Source organism: Leuresthes tenuis, unplaced genomic scaffold (genome assembly GCF_036924035.1).
Source record: "Leuresthes tenuis unplaced genomic scaffold, fLeuTen1.0.hap1 SCAF_23, whole genome shotgun sequence".
NCBI lineage: Eukaryota > Metazoa > Chordata > Actinopteri > Atheriniformes > Atherinopsidae > Leuresthes > Leuresthes tenuis.
This window is the reverse complement of record NW_027325377.1, coordinates 1,139,928-1,160,443: the sequence shown is the minus strand read 5'-3', so window position 1 is coordinate 1,160,443 and position 20,516 is coordinate 1,139,928. Positions and strand designations below refer to the sequence as shown.

The following is a 20,516-nucleotide window of genomic DNA, read 5'->3' as shown; positions in this document are numbered from 1 at the left end:
ACAGAATAAAAAAACCCACCAACAGACTCAAAATTACCACCAACAGAATAAAAAACCACCAACAGAATACAAAAAACCACCAACAGACACAAAACCTCCACCAACAGAATAAAAAAAACCACCAACAGACTCAAAATTACCACCAACAGAATAAAAAACCACCAACAGAATACAAAAAACCACCAACAGACACAAAATCACCACCAACAGACACAAAATCACCACCAACGGAATACAAAATCACCACCAACAGAGTAAAAAATAACCACCAACAGAAAAAAAAAAACCACCAACAGAATAAAAAAAACCACCAACAGACTCAAAATCTCCACCAACAGAAAAAAAAACCCACCAACAGAATAAAAAAAAACACCAACAGACTCAAAATTACCACCAACAGAATAAAAAACCACCAACAGAATACAAAATTACCACCAACAGAATAAAAAACCACCAACAGAATAAAAAACCACCAACAGACACAAAATCACCACCAACAGAATACAAAACCTCCACCAACAGACACAAAATCACCACCAACAGAATACAAAACCTCCACCAACAGAATACAAAAAACCACCAACAGACACAAAACCTCCACCAACAGAATAAAAAAACCCACCAACAGACTCAAAATTACCACCAACAGAATAAAAAACCACCAACAGAATACAAAAAACCACCAACAGACACAAAACCTCCACCAACAGAATAAAAAAAACCACCAACAGACTCAAAATTACCACCAACAGAATAAAAAACCACCAACAGAATACAAAAAACCACCAACAGACACAAAATCACCACCAACAGAATACAAAACCTCCACTAACAGACACAAAATCACCACCAACAGACACAAAATCACCACCAACGGAATACAAAACCTCCACCAACAGAATAAAAAAAAACACCAACAGACTCAAAATTACCACCAACAGAACAAAAAACCACCAACAGACACAAAATCACCACCAACACACACAAAATCACCACCAACAGACACAAAATTACCACCAACAGACACAAAACCTCCACCAACAGAGTAAAAAACCACCAACAGACACAAAACCTCCACCAACAGAATAAAAAAAAACACCAACAGACTCAAAATTACCACCAACAGAAAAAAAAAACCACCAACAGAATAAAAAAAACCACCAACAGACTCAAAATTACCACCAACAGAATAAAAAACCACCAACAGAATACAAAAAACCACCAACAGACACAAAACCTCCACCAACAGAATAAAAAAAACCACCAACAGACTCAAAATTACCACCAACAGAATAAAAAACCACCAACAGAATACAAAAAACCACCAACAGACACAAAATCACCACCAACAGACACAAAATCACCACCAACAGAATACAAAACCTCCACCAACAGAAAAAAAAAAACCACCAACAGAATAAAAAAAACCACCAACAGACTCAAAATCTCCACCAACGGAATACAAAATCACCACCAACAGAAAAAAAAAAAACACCAACAGACACAAAATTACCACCAACAGACACAAAAATCCACCAACAGAATAAAAAAACCCACCAACAGACACAAAATTACCACCAACAGACTCAAAATCTCCACCAACAGAATAAAAAAAACCACCAACAGAACACAAAAAACCACCAACAGACACAAAATCACCACCAAAAGAATAAAAAACCTCCACCAACGGAATACAAAATAACCACCAACAGAAAAAAAAAAAAACACCAACAGACACAAAATCACCACCAACAGAAAAAAAAAAACACCAACAGACACAAAAAACCACCAACAGACTCAAAATCTCCACCAACAGAATAAAAAACCTCCACCAACAGAATAAAAAAAACCACCAACAGAACACAAAAAACCACCAACAGACACAAAATCACCACCAAAAGAATAAAAAACCTCCACCAACAGAATAAAAATAACCACCAACAGACACAAAATAACCACCAACAGACACAAAATTACCACCAACAGAATAAAAAACCACCAACAGAATACAAAAAACCACCAACAGACACAAAATTACCACCAACAGAATAAAAAACCACCAACAGAATACAAAAAACCACCAACAGACTCAAAATAACCACCAACAGAATACAAAACCTCCACCAACAGAATAAAAAACCACCAACAGACACAAAACCTCCACCAACAGAATAAAAAAAACCACCAACAGACTCAAAATTACCACCAACAGAATAAAAAACCACCAACAGACTCAAAATAACCACCAACAGAATACAAAACCACCACCAATAGAATAAAAATAACCACCAACAGACACAAAATAACCACCAACAGAATACAAAACCACCACCAATAGAATAAAAATAACCACCAACAGACACAAAATAACCACCAACAGAATAAAATAACCACCAACAGAATAAAAAACCACCAACAGAATACAAAATCACCATCAACAGACACAAAATAACCACCAACAGAATACAAAACCACCACCAATAGAATAAAAATAACCACCAACAGACACAAAATAACCACCAACAGAATACAAAACCACCACCAATAGAATAAAAATAACCACCAACAGACACAAAATAACCACCAACAGAATAAAATAACCACCAACAGAATAAAAAACCACCAACAGAATACAAAATCACCATCAACAGACACAAAATAACCACCAACAGAATACAAAACCACCACCAATAGAATAAAAATAACCACCAACAGACATAAAAGCTCCACAAACACGATACAGACCACTCACAAATTAAAAAAAAGCGGAAACTGACAAAAAAAAACCCAAAGAGAGACACAAAGCCATCACAAACAGACCCAAACCACTAGTTTTCACCAGTTCGTCGTCTCATTGCTTTATAACTTTACTATTTCATCAACTTGAATAAAAAAAGTCTGAACTAAACCACATAAAGAAAAGCATAACCTCAATAAGTGTCAGTGTTATAACTGAAGCTCAGGAGGCCAGTAAGCAAACCACAGAGAGCTGAGAGCAGGTCACACTGGACTGAAACACATCATGGGAAAAACAGACCTCAGAACAGTCTGGAAAATACAGTTCCTGACGTGATGTCAGACACTTTGATGGACTTTTATTCTGAAACTTACTGTGTAGATCTGAACCTGAATGAAGGAACTTACAGAGGACATGAGGGTATGAAATACTGGCTCTGTGGCTTCCAAATAAAACCCATATTGAGATGTTTCAGGGTGCATTAAGCATTAAGTGACTGAAAGGACTATATTCTTCACTGAATACAGGTTGAAGAACAGACTAAATCGTATGAACAGCAGCTCACCTCTGGGTTCCACTCCTGGTCCGTAGACCTTCACCCCGCTGGTGTCGATAGCTGGATCCACCTGCAGGCGGGCAGGGAACTTGGGCACCGTGTGACCCCCGTATTTGATGGTGATGGAGTACATGCCGTGGCACTGGGGGATGTAGGTGATGGAGTAGGTCCCGTCGCTGTTGTTCTGAACGTGGACTTCAGCTTTCGCTCCTGAGTCTGAGATGATCTCAATGGTGAGCTCTGCCTCGCCAGCCTTGGAGCAGTCCACCGTGAAGGATCCGGTCTCATTGACCTTGCCCTGCTCCAATCCAGGACCGCTGGCCGTCACCTTGCTGGGGTCAAACATCGACTGGACCGCGGCCTTGAAGGGGGACCCGGGGATGTGCTGGTCCGCGAACAGGATGTTGATGGCATACTCACCGGGCTCGGTGGGCAGGTAGGACACGGAGCAGGATCCATCCCCGTTGTCCTGGCATTCAATCTTGGCCTCGCATGGGCCCTCCACCGTCAGACCCAAACCACCAGTACCAGCGCCCTTTGTGTCGATGGCAAAGGGGGCCGGTTTACCCACCACACCCCCCTGAAGACCAGGACCAAAGGCTCGCACCTGGAGTGTAAACAGGCAAAAGAACGCACAGGGATGAGTTCATAAAACAGCTAGAACTCAGGTTGATGTGGAGAGAGAGAAGCCTTTATTAGAACTGAGGAGGGTTTATTTGGACCAAGCAAGTGTTACTGGGACCAAGACCGGTTCAATGGGTTGGAGAAAAGCTTAAGAAAGGTCTTGGCTGTTGTCTAAAGATATGGATGTATTTCTTTGGCCCCCACCTTCTGTAGCAGTGCTGGTTGTCAACAGAAAATCCAGTCTAAATCAAGTCTAAATGAGATTTTTTTAGCGTATTTAGTAAAGATCCTCCAGATATAAATGGGATGATGAACATTCTGGACCATTTCTGACATCTAAGTACCATTTGGGAGGATACCCTGCATTGGGCATCATTACAGGGGGGGGAGGGGGGGGGGGGGTTCAGACTTTATTGATTCATTTCTGTTTCAAAGGGTCTAAACAAACAGATTTTTAGTCATTTGTTATAACTATTTCAATAATGACCATATGACATTAGTGTTATTGTGTGGGAGGGAAAATGTGCGACAGTTACTGACCTTTGAAGGGTCGGGGGGCATGACCCCCTCCACAGTGAAGGGACTTCCTGGGACGGGGTTTCCATCGTAGCTGATGTCCAGTCTGTACGGTCCTTCCTCGGGGGGAATGTAGCTCACTGTGTGTACCTCATTGGCCCTGCCGGACTCCAGCTTGCACGGGATTGGACGACGTGTTGGAGAGGTGACCTTGACATCCAGTTTGCCCTGACCTCCAGCACCACGAGTGCTGACGGAGAACTCCTGATCCTTTCCAACATCCACCTCTTTGGTTCGCACACAAAGACAGCAGGATGGTCAGTAGCTACTAGGAAGCAGGTGGTGGGACATTTGTGCAGCTATGTAAATGTGATTTATTTATACAGCCCTTTACAACAATTCATTTCGGTACCAAAGTGCTTTACAGCAGATAATAAATAAAGAAAAGAATAAGTACAAAACAATAAAATAACAGTAAACGCAATAAAATACAGCAAAATTGAATAAGATTAAAGTGTCATCATACTATTGGGTATTAAAAGCCATCTGAAATAAGTAGGTTTTTAGCCCTGATTTAAAGATATTATATTATATTATATTATATTATATTATATTATATTATATTATATTATATTATATTATATTATGTTATGTTATGTTATATTATATTATATTATATTATATTATATTATATTATATTATATTATATTATATTATATTATATTATATTATATTATATTATATTATATTATTATTTATTATTTGTATTTATTTTATCCCAATAATATATCCATTTCTGTACCAATTTGTACCAAAGTGCTTTACAGCAGATAATAAAGAAAGAAAAGAATAAGTAAAAAGCAATAAAATACAGCAAAATTGAATAAGATTAAAGTGTCATCATACTATTGGGTATTAAAAGCCTTCTGAAATAAGTATGTTTTTAGCCCTGATTTAAAGATATTATATTATATTATATTATATTATATTATATTATATTATATTATATTATGTTATATTATATTATATTATATTATATTATATTATATTATATTATTATTTATTATTTGTATTTATTTTAGCCCAATAATATATCCATTTCTGTACCAATTTGTACCAAAGTGCTTTACAGAAGATAATAAAGAAAGAAAAGAATAAGTAAAAAGCAATAAAATACAACAAAATTTAACAAAATAAGATAAATGTGTCATCATACTACTGAGTATTAAAAGCCATCCTAAATAAGTATGTTTTTAGCCCTGATTTAAAGGCTCAGGTCAGAAATAAGATGCATCTCGGGGGGGAGCTTATTCCAGAGCCTGGGGGCACCCCAGGGCTTGTATTTTAACCTGAACACTTCCAGAAAAAGTTGATTTGTTGACCTCAGAGCTCTGCCAGGGTTACAGTTAAAAGCTCAGATAAATACGATGAGGTGAGGCTGTTAAGAGCTTTAAAAACAAACTTTAAAAGTTTAAAATCAGTTCTATGAAGGACAGGAAGCCAGTGAAGGGAGTTAAGAACAGGAGTGATACGTCTGTTAGTGTTGGTTCAGCTTCAGATTTCACAGATTTCACTTCCTGTTTCTCTGAGTTCATGAAAATATTGATTCATTTGAATAATTTTATCCATCAAATACAATCTGCTGCTGTGTTTGGGATCATTTTTCCACTTTCAGCTGAGAGCTGAAATGAAGAAGAAGAAGAAGTCCAGTTTCCCTTATTCAAGCTCTTATGATTGTGTCTCATGTTTGAAAACGGCTTTATTCACTTTATTCATTTTGGTATAAAACAGGAAGCCAATGAAGGGAGTTAAGAACAGGAGTGATACGTCTGTTAGTGTTGGTTAAAGACGGGCAGCAGCAGAGTTTTGCACAAGCTGAAGGCGACTGAGAGAAGTCTGGGAGACGCCGACATAAAGTCCATTGCTGTAGTCTAACCTTGAACTTATTAGGGCAGGGATGGCTTAAAAACATTTTAACTTTGGCCAGGAGATGTAACTGGAAAAAACTCGTCCTGACAACATTGTTAATTTGTTTGTCAAACCTCAGATGACTGTCAAAGGTCAAAGGTCACTCCCAGATTTCTGACGGTTGAACTGAGCTTTGAAGTCAAGGTGCTAAAGTCAGCCGCCACAGTTTCCCCAAATTCAGTTTTATCATCATTTAAATGTAGAAAATGTTGGGCCAACCATTGCTTAATGTCAGCAATACAATCAAACAAAGAACATTGTGTTACTATTTGGCTTCACTGGCAGATAGATTTATAGGTAAATCATCTGCATAACAGTGAAAAGAAAGGTTGTGCCTGGCTATAATTGACCCAAGTGGTATAATGAGAAGAAGATAGGGCCAAGAATAGATCCCTGTGGGACTCCACAGGAGAGAGCAGCAGTAGAAGAGGACAGGTCAACCATAACGGAGAAGGTTTTACAGGATAAGTAAGATGTAAACCACTTCAATAGCGAATTAGAGCCGTTAATTGTATGATTTATTATCCGATTAGTCGATTAATCGTTTCAATAATAAATGACTAGTCAGCTATCGAAATAGTCGTTAGTTGCAACCCTAAATTGGAACTTCTCAAGAAGAGAATGACCACAAAACCTGAATAATTAAAAGAAGAAGAAGTTACAACCAGGCTGTATTCTTTTTTTCCGGCTATAACTGACCCAAGTGGTAACATGTATAATGAGAAGAGGATAGGGCCAAGAATAGATCCCTGTGGGACTCCACAGGAGAGAGCAGCAGTGGAAGAGGACAGGTCAACCATAACGGAGAAGGTTCTACACGATAAGTAAGATGTAAACCACTTCAATAGCGAATTAGAGCCGTTAATTGTATGATTTATTATCCGATTAGTCGATTAATCGTTTCAATAATAAATGACTAGTCAGCTATCGAAATAGTCCTTAGTTGCAGCCCTAAATTGGAACTTCTCAAGAAGAGAATGACCACAAAACCTGAATAATTAAAAGAAGAAGAAGTTACAACCAGGCTGTATTCTTTTTTTCCGGCTATAACTGACCCAAGTGGTATAATGAGAAGAGGATAGGGCCAAGAATAGATCCCTGTGGGACTCCACAGGAGAGAGCAGCAATGGAAGAGGACAGGTCAACCATAACGGAGAAGGTTTTACAGGATAAGTAAGATGTAAACCACTTCAATAGCGAATTAGAGCCGTTAATTGTATGATTTATTATCCGATTAGTCGATTAATCGTTTCAATAATAAATGACTAGTCAGCTATCGAAATAGTCCTTAGTTGCAGCCCTAAATTGGAACTTCTCAAGAAGAGAATGACCACAAAACCTGAATAATTAAAAGAAGAAGAAGTTACAACCAGGCTGTATTCTTTTTTTCCGGCTATAACTGACCCAAGTGGTGACATGTATAATGAGAAGAGGATAGGGCCAAGAATAGATCCCTGTGGGACTCCACAGGAGAGAGCAGCAGTGGAAGAGGACAGGTCAACCATAACAGAGAAGGTTCTACACGATAAGTAAGATGTAAACCACTTCAATAGCGAATTAGAGCCGTTAATTGTATGATTTATTATCCGATTAGTCGATTAATCGTTTCAATAATAAATGACTAGTCAGCTATCGAAATAGTCGTTAGTTGCAGCCCTAAATTGGAACTTCTCAAGAAGAGAATGACCACAAAACCTGAATAATTAAAAGAAGAAGAAGTTACAACCAGGCTGTATTCTTTTTTTACGGCTATAACTGACCCAAGTGGTATAATGAGAAGAGGATAGGGCCAAGAATAGATCCCTGTGGGACTCCACAGGAGAGAGCAGCAGTGGAAGAGGACAGGTCAACCATAACAGAGAAGGTTTTACAGGATAAGTAAGATGTAAACCACTTCAATAGCGAATTAGAGCCGTTAATTGTATGATTTATTATCCGATTAGTCGATTAATCGTTTCAATAATAAATGACTAGTCAGCTATCGAAATAGTCGTTAGTTGCAGCCCTAAATTGGAACTTCTCAAGAAGAGAATGACCACAAAACCTGAATAATTAAAAGAAGAAGAAGTTACAACCAGGCTGTATTCTTTTTTTACGGCTATAACTGACCCAAGTGGTATAATGAGAAGAGGATAGGGCCAAGTATAGATCCCTGTGGGACTCCACAGGAGAGAGCAGCAGTGGAAGAGGACAGGTCACTGTTGTTACTATTTGGATGTAGCTATGGGTGGAGACTGCATGAAACCATATCATATTGTGACTTACTGTTGTTCAGCCCCTGAACTTTGACTTTGCTGAGGTCCAGCGGGGGAGCTACAACGATGCTGAAGGGACTTTTAGGGATGGGATCTCCTCCGTGGCACACGGTGATGGACATGTTCCCCTGAGACACACACAGACTGCAGTTAACTTTGGTTTGTGACACATTCGACCCTCGCACACCTTAAGGTGTTACCTGCTGTACTGCCGTGTAGCGGACCGTGTACGAGTAGTCGTGGTTGTCAATGATCTCGAAGTCACGGACGGCTTCGCCTTTTGCTGCTCCGATGAAATGAACCTCAGGTTTGGCTTTACCGGCTCCCTTTGTATATATGGTGAAGTGAGTGGGTTTGCCCACCTCCACACCTGCACAGGTGAGGATAGATAACACAAACAGATGCAGACAGGCTGGTGGTTCAGGACACTTGTGGTCATTTTGTATCATCTTGTGCATACCGAGCGTTCAGGTATCCCTACATAGTGTTTTGACATTATATGGCTTCCAGTTTGTTCTTGTAAATGAAGAATCTTCCTTACAGAGACTTGAACATGTTATTGGGATTAAAGGAACTGCATTAGCCTGGTTTAAGTCTTATTTATCTGATAGATTCCACTTTGTTCTTGTAAATGAAGAATCTTCCTCACACACCAGAGTAAGTCATGGAGTTCCTCAGGGTTCTGTGCTTGGACCGATTCCTTTTACTTTATACATGCTTCTATTAGGTAACATTATCAGACAGCATGGCATAAATTTCCATTGCTATGCTGATGATACTCAGCTGAACTTATCTATGAAACCAGATGAAACCAACAGGTTGGTCAGACTACAAGCCTGTCTTAAAGACATAAAGACCTGGATGACTCAGAACTGTCTGCTTCTAAATTCAGACAAAACTGAGCGCTTCAGGGAGAAATTGTCTAGTTATATAGTTACTCTAGATGGTATTTCCTTATTATCATGATATTATGTACATTTGGCATTATTGTCATTAACTAAAGAGAAGTTTCAGTTCAATCTGTTGGTTTCTTTAGCCAGGAAATTGTTTTTGAACTGGCTCTGTATGAATGAATTGGACTATTTCTTTATTTAATGAATTGGATTATGATTACAATGAATTGGACTGTATTATTATCATCTTTTGAAAGAAAAAAACTCATATTTCTTTATAGAATCTGTTTTAAAGTGAAACTGGACCTGAAATAGAGATGAAGACAGACTGATTTGCTTTGTAGCATCGCATAAATGTGCATTTATGGGTTATATATATATGGTTTTATAGCATTTCTGCTCATGGCTCCTGTTTTAAAGACATAAAATCTCAGCTTGACATTATATGGCTTCATAACATCGATGAAACCATCTCACCTGTCCTGCTGAGTCCAGGTCCCTCTGCTCTGACCTTAGCTGCATCATGAGATGGATCCACCTTTATCCTAAAAGGGCTGATGGGAATCTCCTGAGTCCCACATTAAAGGTGAAGAGTTTGATCAAAGTTTGACTTTAGGAGAACATGTTTGCAGACGTGCTTCACCTGTCGGCGGGTTCGGGTCTCACCTGATCGGCGAACAGCACCATGATGGTGTACTGGCCGGGACCCGGGGGCATGTACTTCACCGTGAACGTGTCGTTGTCGTTCTTGATGATGTCGAAGTCGATGTCGGCCTCCGCAGGTCCGACCACACCGGGAGCGCACTTGATGCCGATGCTGACGTCACCTGGAAGAATAACAGATGCTTTGTGGCGTCCAAACAGCTGCAGAAGGCATCAAAACATCCACAGAGAGGCTGAACGTCATCCAGGAAAAGGCAGTTCAAAAGAAACCATGAGATGTAACTGATGTAAAACATCAAAGGTGCTTTCAGAGTACAGTTTCCCTCATAATGAAGCTATTTAACTGGCACAGATTTAAGGTCTCACCCTGTCCGGCGTCGCTGCAGTCCACAGTGAAGTACGTGGGCTCATTGGCCTTCAGCCCCGCCTTCTCCACACCTGGACCGTAAACCTTCACGTTCTCCGGATGGCTGCCCTCTCCGATGGTCACCTGATCATCGGCACCAGAACAGTCATTTTGTTTAACCAAACCATGGACCAAAAGTGTGATCATTACATGAGATTATTGTGACTCAAAGTTGAGCCTAATGTTGGAAGCAGAAACGGTTCCAGAACAAGTTTTTTCTGGAGCTTTGCATTACCTTCTTCTTCCTTTTCCTTATCTTTTTGGTTGCTGCTGGAAAGAAGTATTGCTTTATAGACATGTGCAACACTCCAAAGCCACATGAAGTATCTCAAGGCTCTATCACTGGTCCGCTTTCATTCTGCATTTACACTCGACTGCAGGATTGTCAGTGATTTTCTACGCTGATGATATGGTTTTATTTGGTCTATAAACCTTAACACCAAGGGCCACACAACCTTTTTTCCCCACAGGGACCAGTTTCTCACCACAACACTTCCTGGTACCCCTTGAGTTGTGCTCATCTCAGTCTCCTTGATATCATTCAGCTGCATTTGGAACGTGTCAAATACCCAATTAGCAAAACACAATCAACCAATCATCCATCATCTGCCGCTTATCCTGGGGTCGGTTCAATCAACCAATCATCCAGCTTTAACAGAGAAACCCAGACGGGGACAATCAGATCCAATCATTTAAATTCCAAATTCATCCAATACATAGATAAAAATTCAATAAAAAATACTATATCTAAGGAGGGGCTGTTCTGGTCCTCACAGCAAGAGGGTTCAAGGTTCAATTCCCAGCTGGGGACTTTCTGTGGGGAGTTTGCATGTTTTCCCAGGGTTTCCCTGGGTTCTCTGGCTTCCTCCCACCATCCAAAAGCATCCATCCATCCATCCATCATCTACCACCAGATCTACCACCTTTAGATACCAAAAGTTTGTTTTGGTATCTAAAGGTTTGTCCTCATTTTTACAGGTTGTTTTGGTTTTTAAATGTTTGCTCAGGTTTCTAAGATTTATCCTGGTTTTTAAAGGGTTGTTTTGATTTTTAAAGGTTTTTAAAGGTTTTTTTTATGCATCCATCCATCATCTACCGCTTATCCGGGGGTCGGTTCAATCAACCAATCATCCAGCTTTAACAGAGAAACCCAGACGGGGACAATCAAATCCAATCATTTAAATTCCAAATTCATCCAATACATAGATAAAAATTCAATAAAAAATACTATATCTAAGGAGGGTTCTAGGTTCAATTCCCAGCTGGGGAGTTGGCATGTTTTCCCAGGGTATCCATGGGTTCTCTCTGGGTACTCTAGCTTCCTCCCACCATCCAAAAGCATCCATCCATCCATCATCTACCACCTGTTTGTTTTGGTATCTAAAGGTTTGTCCTCATTTTTACAGGTTGTTTTGGTTTTTAAATGTTTGCTCAGGTTTCTAAGATTTATCCTGGTTTTTAAAGGGTTGTTTTGATTTTTAAAGGTTTTTAATGTTTTTTTTTATGCATCCATCCATCATCTACCGCTTATCCGGGGGTCGGTTCAATCAACCAATCATCCAGCTTTAACAGAGAAACCCAGACGGGGACAATCAGATCCAATCATTTAAATTCCAAATTCATCCAATACATAGATAAAAATTCAATAAAAAATACTATATCTAAGGAGGGTTCAAGGTTCAATTCCCAGCTGGGGAGTTGGCATGTTTTCCCAGGGTATCCATGGGTTCTCTCTGGGTACTCTAGCTTCCTCCCACCATCCAAAAGCATCCATCCATCCATCATCTACCACCAGATCTGCCACCTTTAGATACCAAAAGTTTGTTTTGGTATCTAAAGGTTTGTCCTCATTTTTACAGGTTGTTTTGGTTTTTAAATGTTTGCTCAGGTTTCTAAGATTTATCCTGCTTTTTAAAGGGTTGTTTTGATTTTTAAAGGTTTTTAAAGGTTTCTTTTATGCATCCATCCATCATCTACCGCTTATCCAGGGGTGGAACCGCGGGGGCAGCATCTTTAGCAGAGAAACCCAGGCCTCCCTGTCCCCGGCCACTTCCTCCAGCTCTTCCTCCAGCTCTTCCGGGGGGACCCCGAGGCGTTCCCAGGCCATAGTCTCTCCAGCGTGTCCTGGGTCTTCCCCGGGTCTCCTCCCAGTGGGACGGGCCCAGAACACCTCCCCAGGGAGGCGCCCAGGGGGCATCCTAACCAGATGCCACCTCATCTGACTCCTCTCAATGCGGAGGAGCAGCGGTTCCTCCTCCCGGATGACTGAGCTTCTCACCCTATCTCTAAGGGAGGCCCAGACACCCTGAGGAGGAAACCATCATTGTATTCGCGATCTTGTTCTTTCAAGATCTCGTTCTGATGGAGGAGTTCAAGTATCAACCAATCAAAAAAACTAAATTAGCATTTGTGAATGTGTTTTTTTTTCCCCTGGGACCACTCATGGGCTCGATTTCGGGTCTTTTTCTGTATACAGCAGCTCATTTCATTACATTTAAGAGACGTTAGGAACACCTCAGTGGCATCACTTCTACCTGAAACAGCTAACTGCCAATCTCAGTGCACATAAAACAGTCCTGATGAATAAATTTAGCATTTACAGCTGCTCTGATGTGTGAGACAGACTCTTTCATACCCTGAAGGGGCTGTTGGGGACGTTGACCTCTCCCCAGGTGATGATGATGGTGTGTTTGATGGGTTTTGTGGGGATGTAAACACAGAAGTAGGTGCTGTCTCCGTTATCTGTGATCTGTATGTCGATGGGGAAACCGTCGGCGTCCTGAGAGCACAAACACAGGATTCACACATCCCTATTACAGCAAAGGACAAACTTCCACCATGTTTTTAGAAGACATTCGAAGTTTGAGTTCTCACCTGAGCGTAGAGCTTCAGCTCTCCTCTGCCGGCTCCTTGGGTGTCGATAGTGAAATCCGCTGGTTTGTTGACAATGAGGCCCAGAGGCTCCAGACCAGGACCGTAACATTTCACCTGAGGAGCAGTGAACATTCAACACATCATATTCAACTGTACAGCATCTAAGAAAGGGTTAAACCCAGTGAGACTCTGCTCTGACCTTCTCTGGGAAGACATCGTTGGCGGCAGGGAGGATGTGAGCCATGAAGGGACTGTCCTTGATGTCCTCATCATCACAGATGACGTGGACAGCGTAGTCGCCCGGTTCAGTCGGCCAGTATCGGACATCACATGATCCGTCGCCCTTGTCATCGCACTCAATCTTAGCCTGAGACGGACCCTCGATGGAGAAACCTGCACATAAAAAGCATTGATGTTACCTCAAACAGGGGATTTTAACCCTGATCTGGTCCTAAAGCAGCCTCCATGACAGGTAAAGGTGTTCAGAGGAGCTCCAGTTTGTCCAGAAATGTGTTTAAAACAATGTTCCTCAGAGAAAGACTGGAAGGGATCTGCATATTTCTGCCTCTACAGAGCAGAATATCATTAAAGCATTCAAGGAATCTGGACTTCAGCCCAGGCCTCTATGTTCCAGGTAAGGAGATGACTTGAAGAATCTCAGGTAAAGTCCAGCTCTGACTGAACCATCCAACAAAAGATTTAAGTTTAGTCTCATCAGCTTCGTTTAGGCTGCAACAAACCCCAAAAAAACGTGAGACGGGGGAAATTTAGTGGTAATAATGAGGTTCAGACAGCTGATTGTGACCCTGATCTGGTCCTAAAGCAGCCTCCATGACAGTCTGAGCAGCAAAGATGTTCAGAGGAGCTCCAGTTTGTTTAAAACAATGTTCCTCAGAGAAAGACTGGAAGGGATCTGCATATTTCTGCCTCTACAGAGCAGAATATCATTAAAGCATTCAGGGAATCTGGACTTCAGCCCAGGCCTCTATGTTACAGGTAAGGAGATGACTTGGAGAATCTCAGGTAAAGTCCAGCTCTGACTGAACCATCCAACAAAAGATTTTTTACGTTTAGTCTCATCAGCTTCGTTCAGGCAGCAACAAACCCCAAAAAAACGTGAGACGGGGGAAATTTAGTGGTAATAATGAGGTTCAGACAGCTGACTGTGACCTGATCTGGTCCTAAAGCAGCCTCCATGACAGTCTGAGCAGCAGAGATGTTCAGAGGAGCTAAAACAAAGTTCCTCAGAGAAAGACTGGAAGGGATCTGCATATTTCTGCCTCTACAGAGCAGAATATCATTAAAGCATTCAAGGAACCTGGAGGAGTTTCAGTGTAAAGGACGAGGGAGCGAGCCTAAGCTGGACCCCAGAGGCTCAGGACTTCATTCTTCAGTCCTGTATGTTACAGGTCAGCGTGGGTAAGGAGATGACTTGAAGAATCGCAGGTAAAGAACCATCCATCGCACCCTGATGTAGAACCTGACCAGAATCATCGTGTGTCGCAACGTACCAAGAGTTCCCACTTCTGTGCCGATGGCCTCCACCACAAAGTCGGCGCTCTTCCCCACCATACCGGTCTCCAGACCTGGACCCCAGGCCCTCACCTTCTGAGGCCCCGCCTCTTCACCTATATGCACCTCAAATGGGCTGAAAACATACAGCAAGTGACGTTTTAATCATTATTCCAGTAAGATTTACACAAAATCCAACCTCTGGAGAACCTCAGGGCTCCATCCTGGGACCCCTATAGTCACATTTCTTCCATCTCACCTGCGGGGTATGCTGTGTCCACCCCAGGTGATGCTTATGATGTATTTTCCCATCATGATGGGATAATAATTACATTCATACTCTCCATTTTCCATCTCGAGCACCTTCACTGGCTCCTCCAGGCCTTCTGGGAAATAAAACAAAAAATATTCCCCCATCAACAGATGAATGAACGGAGGCATTAAAATACTTTTTAGTGTAAAATCTGAAAAAGAGTACAGATTCTAAACAAAGTAATCAAAGGATTTTAGTTTACATGAAGTAACAGGAAGTGTTTTGCCATAAAAACCTGCTGATTGGCTGATGACGTTTTTTACAAGGATGGTATAGAAAATGGACTATTTTGCACACATAAGCACTGATTTGTGGTTATTTTAACCACTGACTGCAGCAACACTTGTTGGTTAAGATGAAGACCAAAACTTAAAGTGCTTAAAACCCTGAAACCTGATCTTTTCAGGGATGTTTTCATGAAGAGATTTTTGGCAAAGTTCATTTTTTGGTGAATATATCGAATATTTTAACTGATTATCGCATGGATAAGAATGTTTTCAAGGGACAAATATTCCCTTAAATATACCCAAAAGATTAATATGATTCTGTCATAAAATAAAGCTCATTTCATTTGTCTATCCATGTAAAAACTGATAAAGAACATACAGGGATGTCTCATGTTTTCATGTAGAGATTTGGAAACTAAAGTCGTAAACTGTGGTATCTCAGCCCCTGGGTGCAGTTTCAGGCCTGGAAATGTGCCACATTTTAAAAAAACAGTCTTATTGGAGACATAAAAGCGTTAATCTGACTTTCATGTAGATAATCTGATCTACGTGGTTTGGGGTAGATGCTCAAAATACATGATTAGCATAAGAAAAGTTCACAAAAGGGTCATCGATGTTTGTTTTGTTCCGTTTTCCACACCAGTGACACCACACCTTGATGTTAAACTGGTTGGTAAAGCCCAGATTAACCTGGAGGATGACCAGCTCCATCTTAAACGATGACTCCACCCCTTAAACGGGGAGTTTCAGCTTCTTCCGTTACAGAAACACTTACTTACTTACTTATTAAGGGACTGGATAGTGCAATTGTATCATTGCCACCTTCTGTGTGGGAGACCTGGGTTCAAGTCCCCTGCATGAAAGGTATTACCTCCAGTAGTACATTCATAAAGACAGTCCAATGCTTCAAAAACAGCTTTAAATTGACCTTTTTTAGGCGTTTGAAGCAAAAAATTGCAGCAATTTTAAGGGGTTAAGCCATGAATTGTTTCAGAGTATCTAAAGCCTGTCAATCCCAGATGATGAGCTCAGGAATAAAAAAAGATTAAGCTTCAGAAGTCTGACTGAACAGGGAAGAGATTAAAAGCAAATCTGTTCTTTGTGAATCAGTTGGACCTCAGGTCCCATGACAAGGAACCTCAAAGTGTTTCTGAATTTAGATATTTAAAGAGAAAAAGACTCGTTTACTTGTAACGACATGATGAAATAATGAGGTAAATAAGGTAAATCCAACCTCAGATGAACACATGACATATTACACAGAAGCAGTGTGTGAAAAACTAAGTGAACCCCAAGATGTGAGGGTCTGAGCGTCGCAAGCTGGCTCTTAAAATGTGGAACGTCACCTTGTTGGTGGGGGAAGAGCCTGACCTGGTCTGTCAGGTGGAGCTGTGCCACTTATAAAGAGGGGGGCTCACCTCCACACACAGTGGGAGAAAGGGGCTGGACTCATACTCTCATGCTTCAGGTGGATGTGGGGATCCTCACAAGTAGTAGGTGTGCCACCCGGGGGCTCCATCACTCTACTGGAGTATTGCCAGGAGAAGCTTTACAATGTGGGCAATGACCCAAGTAGTGGTATCATTGCCACCCTTCCTGTGGGAGACCTGGGTTCAAATCCCCCAGGTTCTACCTCCAGTAGGGGTCCTTAGGGAAGACCCTAAGACCCTACCTGCCTACCTGTAAGTCGCTTTGGATAAAAGCATAAAGATAAGCATAAAGTGTATTTGGAACAAGGCAACCGGCAGCCAAAGATCAATGATCGATTTTGTAGTTGCATCATCAGACCTGCAGCCATCTGTCTTTGACAGTTTGGCTAAGAAGGAAGGGGTTACCTAGGTTCAAATACCCTGCAAGAAAGGTTCTACCTCCAGTAGGGGTCCTTAGGCAAGACCCCCTTACCCTACCTGTAAGTCGCTTTGGATAAAAGCTAAATGCATCAACATAATTAGTTTAATAGGAATCTATTTTTGTAGTTTTGAACTGTTTCTGACGTCTGGTTGCTTATTAGCTGCTAAACAAATCAACCCGAGGGGCTCAACAGAGTCTTGTTGTCTTACTTGGTCCCTTGACGGTGACTTTGAGCTCTCCGCTGCCAGCTCCTTTAGTGTACACTTTAAAGTCTGCCACCTCCTTCACCCTCAGGCCCTTCTGCTGCAGGCCTCGGCCCGACGCTCGGCAGGTGTTCGGGTTACAGGCTGTCAGAAGGAGACGGAGGCATTAAGGCTGGAAAAGTCACACTGAAACCAACGACTTTTCTCAGCTCACTGAATGGACTGACCCTGAACTACCCAAAGCCAAACAGACCATGGAAAAGTCAGGGAAAATAGTACTTTAAATACATATTAATATGTAGACATCATTTTATAACAAACACACGCAGAGCTGCAGGAGTTTCTGTTAGTCAGCTGATCGTAATGAAGCAGTTTGCTGAGGCTGAAAGAAAAAAGCAGCAAAGATGAAGACGATAAGGACCGGAGAACTGCAGGTTCTGCTAACAGATAAAGTCCTTTTAAAGATCAGAACATGTGAAGTCACAGGAGAAAAGTTAGAAACACAAACCAGGGTTAGCTGCAGGTGGAAACGAGCCACACATTAATGAGGATGTGGACCATCGGTGGATATATAAAGTCAGCGTTTGACATTATTTTATGTGTTAATTTAGCTGTTTTTCTATCTAAATGACAGGATTAATCCTTCAATTCATGAACACACTGATTAACGCCTCATTCAGTCGGGTCTTTTCACCAGTTTCACCAGGATTGATCAGTCATGTAGCTCCAGATGTGCTGCATAAATCAGTTTAATTGATAATGTCTGAGACAAAATAAAGCTGCTACTGCTGCTCCAGATGATTTCAGAGATTTACGTCCAGCTGACAGGAAGTGACACAAACACACAAACGATCCCCTCTGGATGACATTTACTCTGCTTTAATACAGTCATAATCTGTGCCTCGGTTCTTCATACACTGCCAAAAATAGTTTGTCTGTTCTGTGTCGACACAACACTGGTTCATCCCTTGAGTTAGGAGCCTTTTTCCTGCCTGAATGGGTCAAAGGTCAGAGTTAAGTGGCTGAACAAAGAAAAAACACTGAAAATGCTCAGGAACAAGGACTGAAAATGGGTGAAAAAGCAGAAAATGTCCAAAGAAAAACTGTGAAAGAGCTTCAGAAAGAAGGTGACAGGTCACAGCTGGATTTTTTCCTCTTTCTTAAGGACATCACTTTCAGATCCTGTTCATCTGCTGTAGATAGTTTTTTAGGCCTGACACTTCTTCTTTTGTCCTCCACTTGTCCAGTTTCCTCAAATGTTTTAAGGACACACTGCACACCATGCTGAGATATGCCAAGTTTTCAGCTAATAGCTCTTTGGGAATCGCCTTGTTGCTGCAGAAATCCTATTTTCTGTCTGTCAAACTGTGTTTTCTTTGCTGTTTTTCATAGATGCAGCTAAAGAAATGGGAACAAATGGTCTTTGTGACAGGCTGCTGGTAACAAAGTGCCTAAAGATCCAGTTTAAAATGGCTTCTTTGCTAAGTTGTCTGTTCTGTGTCGACACAACACTGGTTCATCCCTTGAGTTAGGAGCCTTTTTTCTGCCTGAATGGGTCAAAGGTCAGAGTTAAGTGGCTGAACAAAGAAAAAACTCTGAAAATGCTCAGGAACAAGGACTGAAGATGAGGGAAAAAGCAGAAAAAGTCCAAAGAAAAACTGTGAAAGAGCTTCAGAAAGCTGGATGATTGATCAGGACACTTTAATTTTTTTCTATCAGGGCTGTATGATGATAATTGAAGCGTGCTACGTAGCTTAGCATCACTACATCTGACACCTTTACCTCTTCAGAGATTGTGTGTCAACAATTTGAATATTTGAAACTATTAGAGAAGAACTCGGTAACTCTGACAAAAAAGGTGTAAAATTTGAATAAATGCTTATTACAGGCCCCTCCCCCTCCCTCTCTGCTGTGCTTCAGCTCTAAATCTGAAGCCCCGCCCTCTGCAGTCACATCTGTCCAATGACAGACTTTACTTCAAGTGACATCATCATCATGTGACCTCACTCCAGTTGAATGGAAACGACTTTCCCTTATTAAATCATACCTGTCCAAAAATGCTAAAGTTAATAATAATAACAGCAGTTGGTTGATTTCCATTCATTTGTTAGGTGAATAAATGGTAATCTGATAAATGAACTAGTCTGTGGATGGCTGCGGATCTCCCCATCTGGGCAGTAATGGTACATTCCAACAATAACACTGAACATTGCAGTAGAAAATCAACATAATAAGCTAATTTTAGAAAATGTTTTAACCAATCTGCCCCTATTTAGCCTGCGATGCTTACATTTTCTGAGGTTTTATTTGTATGTTTTCTTTTTTATAGCTATTTATATAAATAATCTTTATTTTTTCATTTAATTTTGTGTATGAGGATTGTTGTGTTGACCTGAGCTGCTTCTAAAAATGTGATCCTGTCCCAGGACAACCGAACAAACCCAGTTCTGAATGATTCGAGAAGCAGTTCCTGGTGTCCTCCAGAGAAGACTCAACACATCCACATTCACTCTACAGAAAAAGAAGAAGCTGCTCAGGAAGAAGCGGTGCCGGCACATGCTGTGAAGACCCATCCAGAGGGGTCGAGGCAGAAGTGGTTTCGGGTTGAGCCGGAAAGGACCGGGCTAGCGCAGGCAGGCTCCAGTCACACCCCCGTCCCTGGCCTGTACTAACTTGGTCGCCTGGGTTTGGGAGGTGTTGGAGGGGGGGCTCTCCTTGTCTTGTCTGAGGGTGGGGTGCGAATGGACTGAGGTACAAGCTGCACTGGAGACCCGGGGGGACCCTCCTTCTGTGAAACTGAGGGAGGGAACAACAGTGGTGATACATTTGAAAACAGGCGAGGTGAGACCTCCAGACCAGCAGATGGCAGCACCGCCAACCCTGAAGGCACCGGTGGGAGGAAACCGCAGGTGCTAAAA

At 41.4% G+C, this 20,516-nt stretch overlaps 1 protein-coding gene across 6 annotated transcripts in view; it reads right to left on the bottom strand.

Annotated features, from left to right (window-relative positions):
* LOC140282617 (filamin-C-like) overlaps positions 1–20,516 on the bottom strand; it is a 123,898-nt gene that overhangs the window by 66,173 nt on the left and 37,209 nt on the right. For 3 of the 6 annotated variants that reach the window (XM_072377112.1, XM_072377113.1, XM_072377116.1), the window contains exons 8-21: positions 20,272–20,394; positions 17,605–17,742; positions 15,264–15,390; positions 15,004–15,140; positions 13,692–13,885; positions 13,493–13,606; positions 13,254–13,397; positions 10,579–10,702; positions 10,216–10,376; positions 10,027–10,117; positions 8,857–9,026; positions 8,667–8,784; positions 4,458–4,720; positions 3,303–3,900 (exon numbers count right to left, since the gene is read on the bottom strand). In XM_072377112.1, coding sequence (XP_072233213.1) covers positions 3,303–3,900; positions 4,458–4,720; positions 8,667–8,784; positions 8,857–9,026; positions 10,027–10,117; positions 10,216–10,376; positions 10,579–10,702; positions 13,254–13,397; positions 13,493–13,606; positions 13,692–13,885; positions 15,004–15,140; positions 15,264–15,390; positions 17,605–17,742; positions 20,272–20,394 — 2,502 coding nt within the window. The remainder of the gene's footprint in view (positions 1–3,302; positions 3,901–4,457; positions 4,721–8,666; positions 8,785–8,856; positions 9,027–10,026; positions 10,118–10,215; positions 10,377–10,578; positions 10,703–13,253; positions 13,398–13,492; positions 13,607–13,691; positions 13,886–15,003; positions 15,141–15,263; positions 15,391–17,604; positions 17,743–20,271; positions 20,395–20,516) is intronic. The other 3 variants (XM_072377114.1, XM_072377115.1, XM_072377117.1) reach the window with 1 other exon arrangement.